This window comes from Leptidea sinapis, chromosome 8 (assembly GCF_905404315.1).
Source record: "Leptidea sinapis chromosome 8, ilLepSina1.1, whole genome shotgun sequence".
Taxonomy (NCBI): Eukaryota; Metazoa; Arthropoda; class Insecta; order Lepidoptera; family Pieridae; genus Leptidea; species Leptidea sinapis.
The window spans coordinates 10,668,158-10,687,380 of NC_066272.1; the positions used below are offsets into that span (position 1 = coordinate 10,668,158).

The following is a 19,223-nucleotide window of genomic DNA, read 5'->3' on the forward strand; positions in this document are numbered from 1 at the left end:
TTTTATTTGTTTACAGAATGATTTAGTGTTTTTTTTCTTCGTCCGTTATTAAGACTGGCAAAGGATTCAAGCCCAACCATTCTTCGGCCGCGGCGGAGTTCGGCGTTCTTTTTGTTTTACAGAATCAATATGAAATAATGAAATTGGATATATAAATTATGAATAAATAGTAATAATCACAGATTTTTTCTGTATTTGGACTATTGCTACTACTCAGTTCACAATTATATATATTTACTAGCTGAATCGACAGACTTTGTTCTGTACATAATAAATATGTTTTTTTATGAATCTGTCAATAATATTTCTTAACTCCTTCTCTATCCTCGCACTATCCCATTTTAGTTGGGGTCGGCTCTCCTAATCAGTCTTCGCCAGGACGTTCTGTCTGGGTCGTCTGCGGATCTATTTGGGCTTTTGTAGATCTTTTCTTATTACTGATTTCTATGTTAATCGGGGTCTTCCACGTCTTCTTGGTCCAGTGTTAATATCAACCACTCTCTTGGTGATATGAAATTTTGGACGCCTCGTGTGACATGCCCATACCACCTCAATCTAGTCTCGATCAGCTTTTCTGGGATTGGCCTGACTCTAAAAGTGCCGCGGATGTTCTTCACTTTGTCCAAGTAAGTGACGCCACCAGACTATCTGAGCATTTTCATCTCGGTGACATGCATCCTGTGTTCCTGCTGCTTTTTGAGCGGCCAGTATTCCGAGCCAAGCATTAGTGCTGGTCTTAAACTTAGGCATTTTAGAGTTACAGCACACCTGTAAGCTCCCTCCACGTCATCCAGCCAGTGTTAATGTGGTTGAAGACGTCGAGCTCTATGGTGCCGTCGCTCGTCAGGATAGAGCTAAGGTATTTAAAGAACTCTACCCTTTTGAGTGGGGTGTTCAGGAGTTGTATGGTGTCATGTGTTGAGTTGGAGAAGTTACAGTACATATACACAGTCTTCTGTCTGCTTACACTCAGTCCAGCATTTTCCAAAGCACTGCGACATTGTTCTAGTGTAGTCTGTAGCTCCTCCACGTCTTCACAAATGAGGGCTATGTCATCTGCGTACAAGATGTTTCACGGGGGCTTTTTCTGTAGGTCTGCTGTAATGTGGTTCATCACTAAGTTAAAGAATAATGGGCTGGGAGCTGAACCTTAATGTACGCCGACTTCCACGTCAAATTGGTCACTCAGACCAGCGGGGCTGCGCACCTTAGTTTTTACTTCTCTTTACATGTCCATCACCAGTTTTATGAGCTATTCTGGTACGTTCTGAGCTCGGAGGGACTGCCAAATGAGATCTCACCGGGCGCGGTCGAAGGCCTTTTCTAAATCTATGAAAACCCTATGTACATCTTGCTTACTCTCCCTTTTCTTCTCCATAAGGACTCGTATTTTGTGTATAGCATCGGTGGTAGACTTACCATTTACAAAGCCACATTGCTTTTCAGTCACACTGGTGATTAAATGGAGCCTTCTGCTAATTACTCTTTCCCAGATTTTAGGGTGTGGTATATTAATTTGATGGCTCTATAGTTTCCACATAGTCTTATGTCACCCTATTTTTATAAAATGGCACAAGAAAGCTGTCACGGCATGTAGCTGGTATCCCATCTGTGGTAATTCTGTTGAAGAGTTGCGTGAGAAAGGTTTCTCCGTGCTTTCCTAATTTTTTTCAGATGTCATCGGGCCCAGTGGCCTTGTTATTTGCCATGAGTACGATGGACGCTTCATAATAATAATTCATAACATCAGAATTATTTCAAAAATTGTTATAATGAAATTGTTTCACATTGGAACTGTCAAACCGTGCGTCACTAAATTCTCTCATAGAAAATATGTCCATACAAAACAAATATTGAAAATAAAAATTATTATGGAACCCAAATCGAAATAAAAAACTAAAATGCACTCCATCAAGTAATGCCCATTAAAATCCGGTTATTAGTTTAGGAGACCATCGCGGATAAACAACGTGACACGTAATAATTCATATATATTAAGATTAAGAAGATAATATGTTACTAGCTGACCCGACAGATGTTCTTCTGTACATACTGAATAAATGCAGTTCAGATGAGAGCGTTCAGAAGTATGATATGAGTTAAACTGAGTGACAGGATAAGAAATAGTGAGATAAGGCAACGTTGTGGTCTGAAAGAAGATGTTGTGGCAAACATTGAGAAAGGTATGCTGAGATGGTTTGGCCATGTCGAGCGAATAAATGAAGAACGATTGACGAAGAAAGTGTATAAGGCCAGTGTGAATGAAAGTGTTGGAAGGGGTAGACCTGGGCGGACGTTGAAAGAAGTGGTCTCAGGGGTAGGCATACCCCTACGGGAAAGAGGCGTGATTATATGTATGTATTTTTATAACTGAAGAAGGTGAAATGATTACCTTATCACATATTTTTACAACTTTACAAGTCTGTTAAATCAAATAAATAAAATTATTACTTTAATAAATAAGAGGATATAGTTAGATTTATTATGATGATATATTTCACTGAAAGGTTAGTTAAAATGAGATTATTAAATGCGTTTTAAAGTTGTGAATCTCGCGGAGACTTAGTAATACAATATGATAAACTGCATAATATGAATCTACTATGTAAATTGAGCATGATTGGTTTGGGAAGACGGCAGCAGGTATTACCTTATTTCATAAAGTAGTGTGCGATCGCTGTGAAGTGTTCTGCAATCGCGTAATTTGGCAAGAAGTTTCTCGCCAAATTACGCGATTGCAGAATGCCAGATGTCAACATGATGTGGGTGGAATTTTTAATGTAACGTCCGGTGGTAGATTTCGGCTAACCTGTCAGTAGAAGATGCAGAGAGAACAAACATCTCTCACGCAACCCCAAAAAAACAAACTGATCGGAAATGACTTGACCATCTATGAATCGGTCAGGTTTCCAATGAAAATAGGGCTGCTTTTATTGTATTCGGTGTATTGGAAGAAATTGGTATTGGTTAGCATCCGCCTAGAGAAATCAAAATTTCTAAAATTTACTAATTAAAAGACCGAATGAAAAACTTTGAAGAGAGCGAAGAAGTGCTGGAGTAAGAGAAAGATGCATCAGAGGAGTGGCTTCGAATGAATAAGCTAAAGGAACAACACAATCAAATAACGAAAATCTCCTAGATATTGTCATAACTATAGGTGTTAAAATAACTATTTTATGACCAAACAACAAATTAATTACGTCACTCGTATTCCATCAACGAAACCCAGATAATGCCAAACCTATAATTGTCAGTCTCAATAAAAGGCATAAATAGCATTTATTTTCTCAAAATTGATTCCTGTAGAATTATTTTTGATGTCATTTCTAATACTACTACCGCTTCGGAAACAGATGGCACTCTGAGAGAGAAGAAATGGCGTAAGAAACTCTCCCAGCATTCTCTTTTTGCGCTCTTTTTAATAAACCATTTATATTTATTTATAGATAATGCCTGAACAGTAGCTGGGACTTTATTACTTAGTCCGGCCATAAATACCTACTGTTACAATTAAAACAAAATAAGTAATACATTTGAATTTGAAACCTGTCATTTTTATATGATTGTTCATTGAGTTCTCATTGTACAATATTTTGCGATATTAAAATGGAGTGGGGTGATAAAGAGAACTGAAATGAATGAATGGTTTGATTGCATTACACAAAGTTGGTATGGAGCCAAATGCAATTTTTAAAACTCGCCATACGCTTGATATTTGATAAATGTTTGTGTAACGGGGTATTAATAGGTACAATGAGACCAGGGGCGTGCATTGGTTTTCTAGTAAGGTAGGCACTGTGGATCTAACTACTAGTAGTTGAGCTTTGGAACATGAAAAGATTGCTTGCCGTAGTATGAGTGGGTGTTAAATAGAAGTTAGGTTATAAAATAACGGAACCAAATAACTAAATTAACTTTAACACTAGTGCTATATTTATTTAGGTTCATAACTAAGTAGGTACTGCCTAATTGCCTATATGATATACACGTCCCTGAATGAGACCTCCTGCTGTCTAAGTAGTGTTCGCACGAAAAAGGAGGTCAAAGCAAAGGGAAAGAATTTGAAGAAATCCTGTCCGAGAGAAAAAGATTTTATTTCGGGAGATGAAGATAGCACCTAGAACCATATCGCGTATTTTAAAAGATAAGTTAGGACTTGCAGCCTATAAGAGACTTACGTGTCATCTCTTAACTGATAATTTAAAAAAGAATAGGTTGGTAAAATCGAAACAACCACTGAAGCGGTAAGCAAAGGGAGGTCACAGAATTTTTTTGTTTACGGATGAGATTTTTTTTACAATTGAACAACATTTTAACAAAGAAGATGACCGTATTTATGCTCAACGCTTAAGAGCTTTCAGCAAGCAGGAAGCTTCCCAAATAGTCGACAGAGTGCAACTATCCGACTTCAGTGATGGTTTCGTGGGAGATATGAAGGAGTAACTGAGCCAGAATTTTGTGAAAAAGGTATCAAAATATTGGCCTAAGTGTGTTATGATACCATTCTTGAGAAGGTAGTTAAGCCCCTTAACCACACCATGTTCAATAACAAAGAATGGTCCTTCCAGCAAGACTTGGCGCCGGGTCATAAATCTCGGTCTACCAAGTCTTGATTGGAAACGAACGTTTCGGACTTCATCAGAACTGAAGACTGGCCGTCGTCTAGTTCCGTTCTTAATCCGCTGGATTATGAATTATGGTCTGTTTCAGAGAGTACGGCATGCTCTAAACGCCCTTGGAGTCCCTAAAACAATCCGTACGATTGGCAATGAAGAATTTTCTCATGAATAGAGTGCGTGCTTCTAATGAAAAATAAATGTCTTTAAAAAATATTTCTAAGTGTGTTAAATGGAAGGTTCAGTTGTAGGCGGAATTGGTAATTTCTTAAATAAAGAGTGCTATCGATAAAGAAAGTATAGAACAAAATATATCTTCCAATCGTGTTTCCAATTATTATTACATCGAAAAGAATCAGGTTAAAAAAAATATGTATTAAAATTTCTCTTTGATATTTAATCTTATAATCTTATTCTAATCTCTTAATGGAGAATAGTTGAAAAAGTGTCCAGCTTATGTAGTAAATAACAGTTCAAAAACCTTCCACAGTGACGCTGGTGTAGGCACAGGGTATGTACTTCAGTATGGTGAAAGTTGCAGTTGTAAACAAATTGAAGTATGACGTTAAAAAAAAATAATATTTTGGTCGAATAAAGAAGTTAATTCTTGAAAATTTGAACAACTTAAGTTGTACAAAATAATGTAGTAAATATAACCTTAGAGTTATTATCCGAAAACGTGTGGCTACTAATCACTCTGATTAGTATTATTTTAATTTTTATCTTTTAAGATTTACCCTGATGCTACTGTGGCGCCACCCTAATGCATTTTGACGGACACTCTTTTATATACACAGATGATTCTCCTTGCCTCTACCCTCCATACCGAAATATTCATTATATCACCATTATCACAGAGGAATAAACGGATAGTTAGGTACCTACAAAATATTATCATGAATTCGCGCATTGCAGCCTCTTTTCTTTTGAGTTGTCAAGTCAAATTTAGTCTAGAGTATTTAAAAGAGAAGTAATAATGACAAAACATCACAACTAAATTTTATGTAAAAAAGAGAAAAAGCCGTTTAAGTACCAAAATTATCAGTTATTTTAATACTTATCTAAAATATGAGATTTGTCTACTCATTCACAAGTAATGCCTTTGCTGTTCAAAATGTTAGAAAATATAGTTTATGCTGTCCACCTCGTGGTCCGAGGACTCCTTGCGGATGTTCAGCTCCACCGCCTCCAAGGTGTGGACACGAGATAAGCCCAAACCCATCCTGTAGACCCTCGAGGATACCGGCGAACCCCTGCAGGCCTGTTTACCATCATGGTAAAGATTCGTGGAAAAAATATCGCAATATAACTTTCTTCGTCGCTTTTCCGATAATAATAGTTCAGATGTTGATCGTGTCTCAACACGAGCCTCCCCATAAAGGAGAATGCCGCGACTATGAGTACATGCGGCTGAGGTTCAAGAAGTTCCCGTGGAGAGACGGCGTCCAGACTCTGTTTCACAATGACCACGTGAACCACGTGCCCGGCGAATGTACGCCACCACCCTTGGACTGTGACGAGTAATAAAGAATTTGATTCGAGTGTTACAGTGTCATCTTAAAGGGAAAAATATCAAGACGTAAAAGAATGCAAGGTAATAAATTTAAGAAAAATTAGTATGATTCGAGTGTTTACATATCTTACACATATATACATAAACTTTGTATATATATTTATTTTATTCAATTTAGGTGAGTATTAATAAAAGTATAATAATTTGTTATTTTTATTTAATAATAATTTAGTTATTATATATATATATACATTTTAACTATAACTAATATTATTAACATTTTTATTTATGGAAAAGGAGGACAAACGAGCGTACGGGTCACCTGGGTTTAAACGATCACCGCCGCCCACATTCTCTTGTAATACTAAAGGAATCACAGGAGCGTTACCGGCCTTTAAAGAAGGTGTGCGCGCTTTTATTGAAGGTTCCCATGTCGTATCGTCCCGGAAACACCACACAAGGAAGCTCATTCCACAGCTTTGTAGTAAGTGGAAGAAAGCTCCTTGAAAACCGCACTGTGGAGGCCCACACATCCAGATGATATCCTTATTTTTGGCGTTTCGTGCGAAGGTGGAATTCGGCGGCAGGAATCAGGTGAAACAGCTCTTCGGAACACTTCGTGATAAATGCGGTGGACGACACACAATGAAGCGACATCTCTAGATCCTCGACAATTGAAACTGGCGTGCGCCAGACCAGAGATGACAGCAATACTCTATTTTTGGCTGGACCTGCGCTTTGTAGAGCGCTAGATAGTGGGCGGGCTTGAAGTACTGCCGTGCTCTATTTATGACGCCTAGCTTCTTCGTAGCCAATTTGGCTTTGCCCTCCAGATGACCATGAAATTGGGAATCGCTCGAGATTTCGAGACCCAGTATTTCCGACTTACAATTACAATTACTTATCTTATGAACAATTTGTTATGTCTTTAAAGATAACCCACACTTTTGGAATTAATTACACAAATAAAATTTGAAAACAAATGACGAAAACTCAAGTCAATTTCCTAATATGCAAATATCGGGGTTGAGCAGGTTATTAGCTGTAAACTAGATTCTGTAGATGAAACCACAGCCTGAGAGTTAAACAAAGCATAAAAGATTTTATCAACAAGACTTCACTCGAACGGTTGGCTCAGTTGGTAAGAGCGCTCGCACGGAACGCGAGAGTTCGCGGGTTCGAATCCCGCGTCGTTCATAATATTTTGTTTTCAAATTTTATTTGTCTAATAGTGCTTGCCTTAATAATATTGGACACGTGGAGCGAATGAGTGAAGAAAGAATGACGCATCAAAATATAAGGCAAGTGTGTGTGGGCAAGTCGGTCGCCGGAGACCTTGTAGAACATTCGTCGACCAAATTGGGGACGTTTTGAGAAAAGGAGAGGTCCGAAGCACCCGCAAACGGCGAGCATGTATGAAAAGAGTAATGAATGTAGAGGAAGCGCGTGAGGTTTGTAAGGATAGAAGCAAATGGCATTCTATTGTCTCTGCCTACCCCGACGGGAACACGTCGTGAGTGTGTATGTTTATATGTATAAGTAATGCCTAAGCTAGATAGTAATATTACAACATCACACACGAAAAACAAACTATAAAAACGAAAACGAACCGATGGTAGTTTTAATAAGTAATTACAGTACCTACTATTGTTAGTTTTCTATTTCTATTCTACTATTGTTAGTAGAATAAGATGCTGAGAATGTAGCACGCTAGAAGTAGACCGTGATAAACTATACCTACCTGGTCACGGGCGTGCATTGGACGGCTTCCTGGACCGCTCACCCGGTACTAAGTGAGAGTATGTCAACAAACTGGCTTCAAATAAACGATCCATCAAATATCCCGCTTCCTTCCCCTTCCCAACATTTAACGTAATAAAGTTCATTATTTAACTATAACGTATTTAACCTAACCTTCGTAAAATGGCTTATTATTTTTATGAAGTACGAAGGATAGGAACTTTCTAAACACATGACGATAAGCAGCTCTTCCGCCTATACCTAGTATTACATATCATAAACATATCTAGTATTAGTATAGACAGACAGATCGTAAATAAAAACGTAGGAACGTAGTAAATTTTGTATTTTTGCGCATATTTTTTTATGAAATAGGAAGAAGAAACCATTCGAAAAACGGTCAGTTGACACGTCTTGAAATACTATAATTATAAATGGGCTTATTTTAAACACAATATTTATCAAATACTAGGACACTTTGAATGAACTTCGTTCCAAGATCTAGTAGGCCATATTATCTATAGCTTTTTTTTTTTTTGGAAAAGGAGGAGAAACGAGCGTACGGGTCTCCTAGTGTTAAGTGAGCAGTAGAAGTTACAGAGGAATCACAGGATCATCGTTGGCCTTTAAGGAAGGTGTACGCGCTTTTTTTGAAGTTCGTTAGTAGCGTAGATCTACATCGCGATCTTGAGTGGCCGACCATCGCGCCACACTTCAAGGAGATATTACCGCGACGCTACTTTAATACAAACTTACATCTTATTTCATCTTTATTATTTTTTGGTTGTGTCCCCATGACGGATTGTCATCATCTGCAATTCTTATCTCTGAGAACGATACACACGTAATCAAAAGCACACAGTGCGAGGTCTCTTGAAACCTAAAGTCCATTGGACTAACAGATATATTAGATCGTTAGTGATCTTCTCATCATCCAGCCTAGCGAACAGTCGGTCCGAGATTCAAGACAACTTCTGAGACACCGTCTTAGACGACTGAGACTCCTTCAGCCTCCAAGGCCCGGCCCGGTGTTGCTGAAGCCTTTAGGGCTGACAGCACAGAAGAAGTTTATAGTCGGTAGGTGGTGTTTACACTGGAACCCAACATATGGGCTCCGTTTCGGGGTCTTCAACACGTACAAGTATAATCGTCCTCGCCAAAAAAAAATCACCAGAAACGCTAAAACAGAATTGGTTTATTTGGATCACATTGAGTCTTACCACGAAGTGGGAAATTTGCTAACAAGTTGATAGGTTTTTAAAATAAACTATCTATTATTTGATGAAGTGGTGAAGAAGACCGCTACATGGCTTTATCGTAAGTGTATCACAGACAATATACATTATGACATGCAATGTTACCATCCCATAGTACCATCGGACTGGTGGTTGTGTTAAAACTAAACAAGATACTGTGATGACATCGATGGTGACTCTCACTAAAATACTCAATGGACTATTCTGGTCCGGCCTTAACTATTAACACCGATACCATTGTTAAGCACACTCTCAGAGGTCTTTAAGTTGAGAGTTTTGAGCTGATGCTACCTATTCTGCTCAAGGAGCACTGCAGTGCATTTCAATTATTGAGACGAAAACTCCATTGTCTTCTAGATTAGAAGAATAGTAAACCGTGAGCCATAACAAGAAGAAATATGTTGTAGCCGTGATGTAAGCTTTGGCGAAGGCACTTGACAGAATATGACTTCAAGGGCTGCTGTAAAAAGACAGATGATTACTACTAGGCAGCTCATCACAGTTTAGGCATTTTGATAAAAACAGAAGACATGTCATCTTTAGGCAATCGAGTGTTGGCCTCGTGGGAGTAAGGTACCTCAAGGAAGCTGCTTCTTTTCGTACCGCTACGCTTAGTATACTGGTTGTTGGGCAGGCAAAGCTAATACAAATGATTTAAGTTTTCTTTAGTGTTAATTCCGCGAATATTTGTTCTTAAACAATTCGACACGTGTTTCGCCTCTACACGAGACATCCTCAGGACGTGTTGTCTCGCCAAAATCTGGCACGAGACTAAAGCTTACTCTGCATGCGCATAATACCTACAGGTTTCTTCATTCACTTCCATCTACAGCAGGAAGCTAGTAGTTATAGACCCCCACCGAATCTATAAGTTCTCCTAGTAGGGTCACAAATGTGGAGACTGCTGTTGAAAGTGCCGAAGACTTAGTGGATCTTAACCGGTGAATGACTGTTGCCATAGCCCTTGAAACCGATGTCGAAGGAGCTCCACTCAGACCGGAGACTCACTTTCAAGAAGCTCGAGGAGGGCGGTCGAGGAGCTCGTGCCGAACTCCCCGCGATCCCTAAGGATTTCCCGAGCTTACGAGTGGAAAATGTTTGTAGACGTCTTTTTTCATAGAAAATAGCACAAAGTTGGTAGATATGTAGGTATTGATGTATAGCTAATTTTTTATTCGTACTATTTGGATAGTGGTGGAATTTATTATTAAAATAAAAAGGTGTAAAATGAGCTAAACAAAATTAATTAAATCAAATAACGGTGTGTTCTACAACCGCGCCGACAATATTTTCTTTAAATACCAGAAATGAGTCTCTACCCAAGTGACAGAATGATGTGTGTACAAATGTTACATAATGTAGTAGCTAGGTAGGTACTAGTTACGGCTGTAAGTAGAAACGCTACAATGTAAAGCGGTTTATCTACTCGGGAATTATTTTTCAAATAATGTCATACAAAAAAGAGATAAACAATGGCTTTCCAACCATTGTATCCTTGGTTTAGCCAGTCTTTAACAATAATAGCCGTAGTTTTGTTAAAATGTTCGTGCATACAATTTTTGTAGGTTGCGACAACTCAATATTCCCATAAACACATTTCCAAATCAAAAGAAAACAGTATCGAAATACTTTGTTATTGCGCGCGCATTTTACAAACTAGTCGGGGTGATGGCGGCGGCGCGGTGTGCCAGCTATTGGATCAATAGCGGGGCTGACGTCAGCACCGTGCGGGCCGCTATTGGTGGAGGCGGCATTAGCGAGTGAACCTCCGGGCGGGCTAGCGCTAGAGTTAGCTGCCGAGTGCCGGCTGCTCCGCGGCAGGCGGGTAGCCCGCTTCCCGGTCGCTGGGCCGGCCATGGCCGACATGCCTGACCTCTCGCACCTAACGGACGAGGAGCGCGAGATCATCGAGGGCGTCATAATGCGACAACGCCAGGAGGAACAACGAGAACATGAGATCATGAGGTGTGCTTCTATCACAAACCCTAACCCTTCAGGAGACTTAACTGTCGTTGTTTTACATCAACGTTATATCGGTTCTTTCTATAATTGCGTTTAAATCTAGGCAGTGACGCTTAAATAAAAGTTTTCTGGTGTTATTCTCCATTCTGTATTCCATCCGCGTTAACGGTTGCAATAAGAGATAGTTAAGCCTTCATCGATTCAACGGGGATTAGGTACCTACTGGAATAATTAATTGTGAGTTTTGTTTTTAAACTGTGGATGACTTTACTTAATGTCAGCGATTCATGAGAGAACATTATAACGCCATGTTTTAATGCGCAAATACTTAGAGTTGCTCTAGGCGTTCTTTGGTGAACGATATTACGTAGGTAGCAGAATATTATGTGAATATTTACTGTGCAACTCTCATAAGATGGTATATATTACGTTATACAACTTAAAACTTTATTTAATACATATAATTTAACTAGTTCAGTAGGTCATAATAAAATAACATACTGTTTAGTTATTATTTAATTCAAGCGATTATACTTTCTTTACATTATAAGTTCTTTAGTATATCAAATATTGATTCTTGCGTGGGTCCTTATATTTCTTATTGTCGCCGAGAAATTCAATTATACAGAAAACAGACACCAAACTGTAATATCAACTACCGCCATTAGGTGGGGGGTTTAGGAAGGTTACTAACGAGTTCTGATTACTGTAGTAAGAACCTACATTAATATTGTTATAACTGTGAAATTGATCCTATTTATCTATAACTGTGGGTATTTGGTGTCTAACTTCCAAGTTAAACGTGGATCACTTCATAATGTACAATAGTAAATTAAGTGTGGCAAAGCCAAGGTATCCTTTAGATACAATGCAGACAATGCTTTTGATGCTACTAAACAATACAGCCTATGTGTAACAAATCTGGTGGTTTTTATGTTTGCTACAAATAAACAGTGAATTAGACTATTGTACCTACAAGTAAAAAATGTACCGCCTTGTTCTGTTGGCTTTTGTTTACAATGTAAACAAAAAGTCCGTCTCTCCGTCCATCTGCCTATCAAGACCCTCTATCTTGGGAACGCGTGGAGGAGTTACGATATACTTAGCTTAGTCTCTTGAAGCTGTGAAAAAATCAAACTTCACAGCTAATGAAAAAAAAGGTACGGTCGTTTCTGCCGCAATAAACATATTATATCTCGACACTCTCAAGGGAATCAACATTTACAGAGTATTTTTTCCATTAACCTAGAACTATGAATTTTCGAAAAATATTAGCGTCTTATACTACAAGTATAGGGAAAAGTCTGAAAACTATGCATATGTAATCAAATCATAAAAAGGGGTTCATGTGGGGTTTAAGGGTTAGGTTTAAAAGTTAGCAAAGTTTTATATACTTTTATGATGTTATGAAAAAGCACCCTGATGAACCCTCGGTGGACGAGTCCGAATCACACTTGTCTGGTATTTATTACTAATAACTGGCTTTGTTGTTCGTAATGTAACTCAGTGATAATATGTACGTCATTCGATGGATGAAATAATATTTAAAACTAGCTGACCCGACAGACCTTGTTCTGTACATAATAAATATTTAAAAAAAACTTCGTTCAGAAAAACCGACTTCAAAAACCCAAAAGTAAAATAACTTAATAGAGATTTAATTTAATACACCTGTCATGCAAATCTTATACCTTTAATATTAATAAAATACTATTATTTGTATGTGCTACCTATTGATAGGCTTTAAGTCTATAATATATGTAGAAAAAGTTACAAATAAATAAAAATTCTAATAAGTTATTCATATTAAAATATTTTTTCAATCTGATTTCAGAACGACGTGGTACATATCAAAGGAAAAACAAAATTGTTGTTTTTATTTAATTCAGAGCATTTTCATATTTATTCACCTTTTAAACCTTCTCTGGACTTCCACAAATAATTCAAGACCTAAATTTGTCAAATCGGTCCCGCCGTTCTCGAGTTTTAGCGAGACTAACGAACAGCAATTCATTTTAATATATATATATAGATGAGTGAAGTAGTTTTTGAGTTATTCAATTTATTCCAATCAAACTTAATTTTTTATAATATTAGTAATGTTAATAAATCTTTAAATATCCTCTTCTTCGATTCTCAATGTTCCACAGATCCAAATACCGTCCCCAGCCATATCATAATTGTACCACAATACTGTATGGTTATACTTTCTGTAATGATTTTAAAAGTTCTTGGCATCCAGGGGTCCTCCAATACCGTGAAGTTCTAGCATTTGGCCTCATGCCAAAGCGAGAATCGTTAGAAAAACACGCAAAACGCCTCTCTCTCTACTTTGACCAAATTTCTGTGTTCAAGAGCAAATTGTATCGGGGTCGTTTGCGAGGCTCAATAGAAGACACAGTTATTACGTAGTATTTACACCCTTTTTGGATACAGTGACTTCATCTTAAAGGAGATTGACTTTATGAAAGCGAATACGTAGTATTATGTATGGCGTTCAATGAAAAGTAAGAATATTTAGGATCCCGGTAACTTTTATTTAAATCCAATATTATTTTTTGGTACAGCGGCATATCTTAAATTAAATAAATCCAGTGTCCTGATGTTTGTTTCCAGTGAACTCCTTAACTAATTAACGGATTTTAAGGAGGATTACTTCATCGAGCGCAGTTAAGTCCTGATTAACTTGAGTGATAGGATAGTTTTTATTTCTATTTGGGACTCATAATTCTTTTTTTTTCCAATATTTGTTTTGTATGGACATATATATTTTCTATGAGAGAATTTATTGACGCACGGTTCGACAGTTCTGCTGTGAAACAATTTCATTATAACGACAGGGAGCATATTTTTCGAGATAATTCTTAATTTTATGAAATATTATTTATTACGTACAGAACAACGCCTGTCGGTTTAGCTAGTAGGTATTTATTTTATTTTATTCGGGAAACAAACAGTACAACTTAATACACTTAAAAAATAAAACTTAAAATATAAATCACTGACCAATAAAAGTTTCCACAATTAAATAGTACATAGAAAAATGCGAGCAAATTAATTACAATTTAAGAGTACCTATTTGTAATGAAAATAATAAATATTAATTAAATATATTGAGTTGAAATATTTATAGAAAATTATAGATGATTTTAGTACTAATATTAATAATAATAGCATATATTTTTAAGTTAATAAAAATATGCAATATTATTTAATACTAATGAGAATAAATTAAAACTAAGACATTTTCTTAATTTGTTCAATCAACTTCTGTATCGACCCTGAAAAGTAATCAATTGAACAGAATTCTTTGTTGTATACTAAACAAGAACGATGAATGAAGGCATTTTGTGCATAGTTAGTGCGTGTAGTATGTAAATTAAATAAAGATTTAATTCGCGAAGATTGTCTTGGACATCGGAAATTAAGACAATTAAGACGAAGTGGAGAGTCAATCATATTATGAAGTAATTTTAGCAGATATGTTTGATCCTTTACCTTACGACGTTTTTCCAGAGAGATTCAAGTTAGGAACACATTGATCGATAGCGGAACACCTAAATTTTAAATGCTTTAAGAATTTCGTTTAAATTTTCTCTATTTCTTGAATATGGACATTGTAATGAGGATTCCAAATTACCGAGCCGAATTCAAGTAAAGAACGAACAAATGCATTAAATAGAAGAATCAGGGTGGTAATATGTTTAAAATCTTTACTGACTCTAAGAACAAACCCAAGCATGCGGTATATAATATATTTGTTATATTGTTTGTCTGAACTTCAAGAAATTCTTCTTCTTCTATTTAAAAAAAATTCTTCATGCGTTATACCCTAGTTTTTTCTGTTCCGTGGTTATACCTACCTAAAAATCCTTTAATGCAGCTTACGACCGTCCTTTAAAATAACCTATCGGGCTGGAGGGATTATTAAGGATGCTCAAATAAACTTTATTCAAATAGTCTTAAACTAAGCGCCTTTGAATCGTCATTATAAATCAAGTATTTCAAAACCACCATATCGAATTACTGCTATAACCAGTCCTGAGAGCTCGGGTATCATCTTGATGGAACAAAACAATTTTTGCTAGTTTTCCTCGCTGTTACGCAGGAATATCGTTCAGCCATGATCACCTCTTTACTTTTCCAAAAGAGAGAGCCCATGATCTGTCCAAAGGATTCGCATTATATTTCTTAGGGGTTGGATGGAGATGATAGTCTCTGGCACGTCGTAGACTGAAATTTTGTTTCTGGATCATAATGGTGAAGCCACGTTACATCCATGTTTATAAATCGGTTGATATGTTCAGTCTCAATTGTTTTTGTTTATCGGTATACGCACTCTCGGAACCTAACCGTTTGTGTTAAATGCACACTGCCTGTCGAAATCATTGTTTCATTGGCCATAAAATATACTGTAACATGACGATCTGCTAAATCAACTTTTTTACCTTTTGCAAACATTTGTTCGGCCACTGACACTGCGTCAAGCGACCAAACCCATCTCGAACCAGGTCAGCTTGAATTTTCGGAGACCCAGTGCTCTTTGAATGGCAGGATAACTTGGCATTGCGTAGGGACGTCGCTTGATTGTGTGTCTTTTACTGCATTTGTCGCGGGGAGTATTCCGAAGAGCTGTTTGACCTGATTCCTGCCACCTTCATACATTCATCCCCACCATCTGGATGTGTGGCTTAATCTTCCACTGTGGTTTTCAAGGAACTTTCTTCCACATACGACCAAGCTGTGGAATGAGCTTCTTATGCGGTGTTTCCAGGACGATACGACATGCGTACCTTAAATAAAGCGCGTACCTACTTAAATTTCAAATCATATACTGGAACGTGTAATTTAAGCATATCCTGTGCTTCACGAGAGTGAAGAGTTTAGGTCTTTGGTCGTGGTAATTGGGATTTCGGAGAAGAATTTATCAAATTCGTTTGCAATTTCTATCTCCGAATTTATAACCCGATTATTAATATTTAAACACAGAAACGTTATAGCAACTTGACCTACCAGTTTCAATGTTAAGTATATTCCAAGTTGCTTTTACTTTATTATAACTGGTTTTAATTTTATCTGCAATGAAACGTGTCTTCGCTTCATGACAAACTACCGTAAAGAGCTTGGAGTATTTTTTTTTTACATATATTTTGAATTCTTCACTATTATTGTAATGTTTTTCATAATAGAGCTCATATCAGCGTTTCAACTTTTGTGGATACCCATTGTTGCCCATCCATTAAAACCAGGTTTGTTGCTTACTGAAACTCTTATTATGCTCTAGTTCGATACAAGCTATATCAACTAATTGTATCGAGGTTAACAATATCTCTTCAGTTGTTACATTTAAATCTATTATTAATAATAATTTGGAAATTATTGCCCTACTTCTACAAAACGAACAAACTACTTTATGTTCCGTAAAACTAAAAAAAGTGTGGGTATCTTAAAGGTGGTGGTGAATTGGCGATATACTAAAAATATTCAAATCAATTAACCTAAAAATATATAAAGGACGACCTATGGGGCCATTTGACAAATTTTATAAAAAAACATAATTGACATTATACCACCTGAATTAGCAATAATATTTAACGAATGTATTGATGAGGGTGTGTTCCATGACCTCATGAAATACAGCAAAATTATACCTTTGTTTAATTCGGGCGGTTCTTTTGACTTTAAAGCCTATTTCAGTTTTTAGTAAAACTTTTGAAAAAATTAAATTCTTACTTTTTGGTGCTGAAGTACCTATGTATCAATATGTAATTTTCTTACAGAAAGAAGGCTACTAATTTTATAAAGTCTTTCATTGGGATATCGTGTCTTTTTGAAATACATGGTTTTATAAGGCTCCTTTGCCCACGTTCTAATTCAATAAATTTGGATTTAGCAACGACGCCACACACGGGGCTAACAAACTAGCGCAAATTGCGCTAGGGCAATATAAATTTCATTCAATATATTTCTGCTGACATCATTGACTATTGTTTTTAAAGCGACATGTATCAGTGTTTCAAATATCCATCCCAGTTTTATTATTTTTCCAGTGACGTGCACAATATACCAGCTTTTAATCAGTTAGGACACCTAGATATTTTGTCTGTAATGTGCATTTATAATTTTTACAAGAATGTATTTTGATATCTACATTCGTATTTGGTTATGATCGATTGAATATGTTAACACATATACAATTAGTCTTAGTTGTCTTTACACAAAGAAAATTGTCTTTAAGCCACTCAAAAATTTCTCAGCACTATGCTTTGCTTCAAGGAGACTTGGCTCCATGAAATACAAGAGCAGTATCATTAGCATAGAAAAATATTTTTGCGTTTATGACTTTGAGGTTGCAAAGGTCATTAATATATACCAATAATAGTGTTGGGCCCAACTCGCTTCCCTGGGGTACGCCAAATAATACATCTGCGTCGCCACTAGTAGATATAGGATGTTATTTTAACCCTTTGTTTTCTATAACATAAGTAGTCATTGAATAATTTCAAAGGGGTTCCTCGTATATGTACCAACTTTTTGTACCTGTACACGTGGTCGAAACAGACACAGTGGCAAAGGCTTTTTTTAAATCTATGAATACAGTCAGGCACTTTCTACTTTCAACTAGATTCTGAGTTATAAGCGTGCAAAGTGCTGTAACTGCAGCTTCGGTTGATACTCCATGTCTAAACCCAAACTGTGTAGTTTATAATAAAAAACTATATATATATATATAAATAAATATTCAGCGTGGCGGTACAATGGCGACATTAAATAAACAAATGGGTAGAACTACTTAACCGTAATAATAAAATAAAAAGCAATTGTGTTGTTTTATGAATCCACGATGCAAGTGAAACTTTTTTTCACAAAATAACATAGTTATATCAGCATAGAAAAGAAACACAAATTTATATATTATGCTTTACATCTTCATAAAATAAAAAAAATCCGCCCGACCATCACGCGACATGCAACACACAGACGAAAAATTTTGAGTCGATGTAATAAAAGTTTCACTTTAAAAATACATAATTCACCTAAATAAATCAATTATTCATAACATCATTTCGGAATATCCTGTAAGTAATCTAGTAGACGCGAGCTAGCGTAGGCACTGACACGTACTTCTTCTACGCCGCACCGTAGCCGTCAAAACTCGTAGCTGAATAGAGCCCACGTAAGGATGATTAAATTCAAATTCAAATATTTTTATTCAAAATAGGATTTATAATCACTTATTGAACGTCAAAATCTACCACCCACTCAAAAGAGACTGTCTCAGACCTGAGAAGAATGGGCGCAAGAAACGAGGCGGGTTTTTTTTTATATAAAATATGGATTACAATGTAATATCGTACATAAGTACGTTTATAATTAAAGAGCCTGAGGGTGTTCGCTTTAATCCCAGTCCGTGGTGTCATTAAGACAATCGTTTATGCTATAATAACCTTTCCCACACAAACGTGTTTTAACAATTCTTTTAAATTTCGTAACACATTTGTATTGTACATTTTCTGGGATCATATTGTAGAAGCATATACATCGCCCAACAAAATACTTACTAACTCGACCCACCCGAGAAGTAGGCATAACAAGTTTATGTTTGTTCCTCGTGTTAACATTATGAATGTCACAGTTTCTAGAAAATTCCTCAATGTGCTTATGAACATACAAAACATTATCAAAAATGTATTGAGAAACAACAGTCAAAATGTTTATTTCTTTAAATTTTTCTCTTAATGATTCTTTAGGACCTAGGTTATAAATCGCGCGAATAGCCCTCTTCTGCAGCACAAAGATAGTATTAATATCGGCCGCACTGCCCCATAATAATATACCATAGGACATAATACTATGAAAATAACTAAAGTATACTAATCTCGCCGTATCTATGTCAGTTAACCGTCTGATTTTCTTAACCGCATATGCTGCAGAACTAAGCCTATTCGCCAATCTTCAATAAAAATTTGTTTTCTAAATTATAGTTAATTTGTTTTTATTTTCATTTTTTTTTTACAATTACGGTTAAATAGCTCTATCCGTGTGTTTATTTAATGTCACGATTTTAGCGCCATTCTGTATAGAAAATTAAAGTGTCTTCAATTTATTATATTTTCTAGTTTCATGTTACTTATG

At 36.5% G+C, this 19,223-nt stretch overlaps 1 protein-coding gene across 7 annotated transcripts in view; it reads left to right on the plus strand.

Moving 5' to 3' along the window:
• The window catches only part of LOC126965654 (regulating synaptic membrane exocytosis protein 2), a 50,700-nt gene that overhangs the window by 437 nt on the left and 31,040 nt on the right, over window positions 1-19,223 (plus strand). Inside the window, exon 1 of one of the 7 annotated variants that reach the window (XM_050809349.1) lies at window positions 10,898-11,090. The exons of the other annotated variants lie outside the window; for them this stretch is intronic. Coding sequence (XP_050665306.1) covers window positions 10,981-11,090 — 110 coding nt within the window. The 5' untranslated portion in view covers window positions 10,898-10,980. Of the gene's footprint in view, window positions 1-10,897; window positions 11,091-19,223 lie in introns of those variants that run through there. 7 annotated transcript variants of the gene reach the window in all.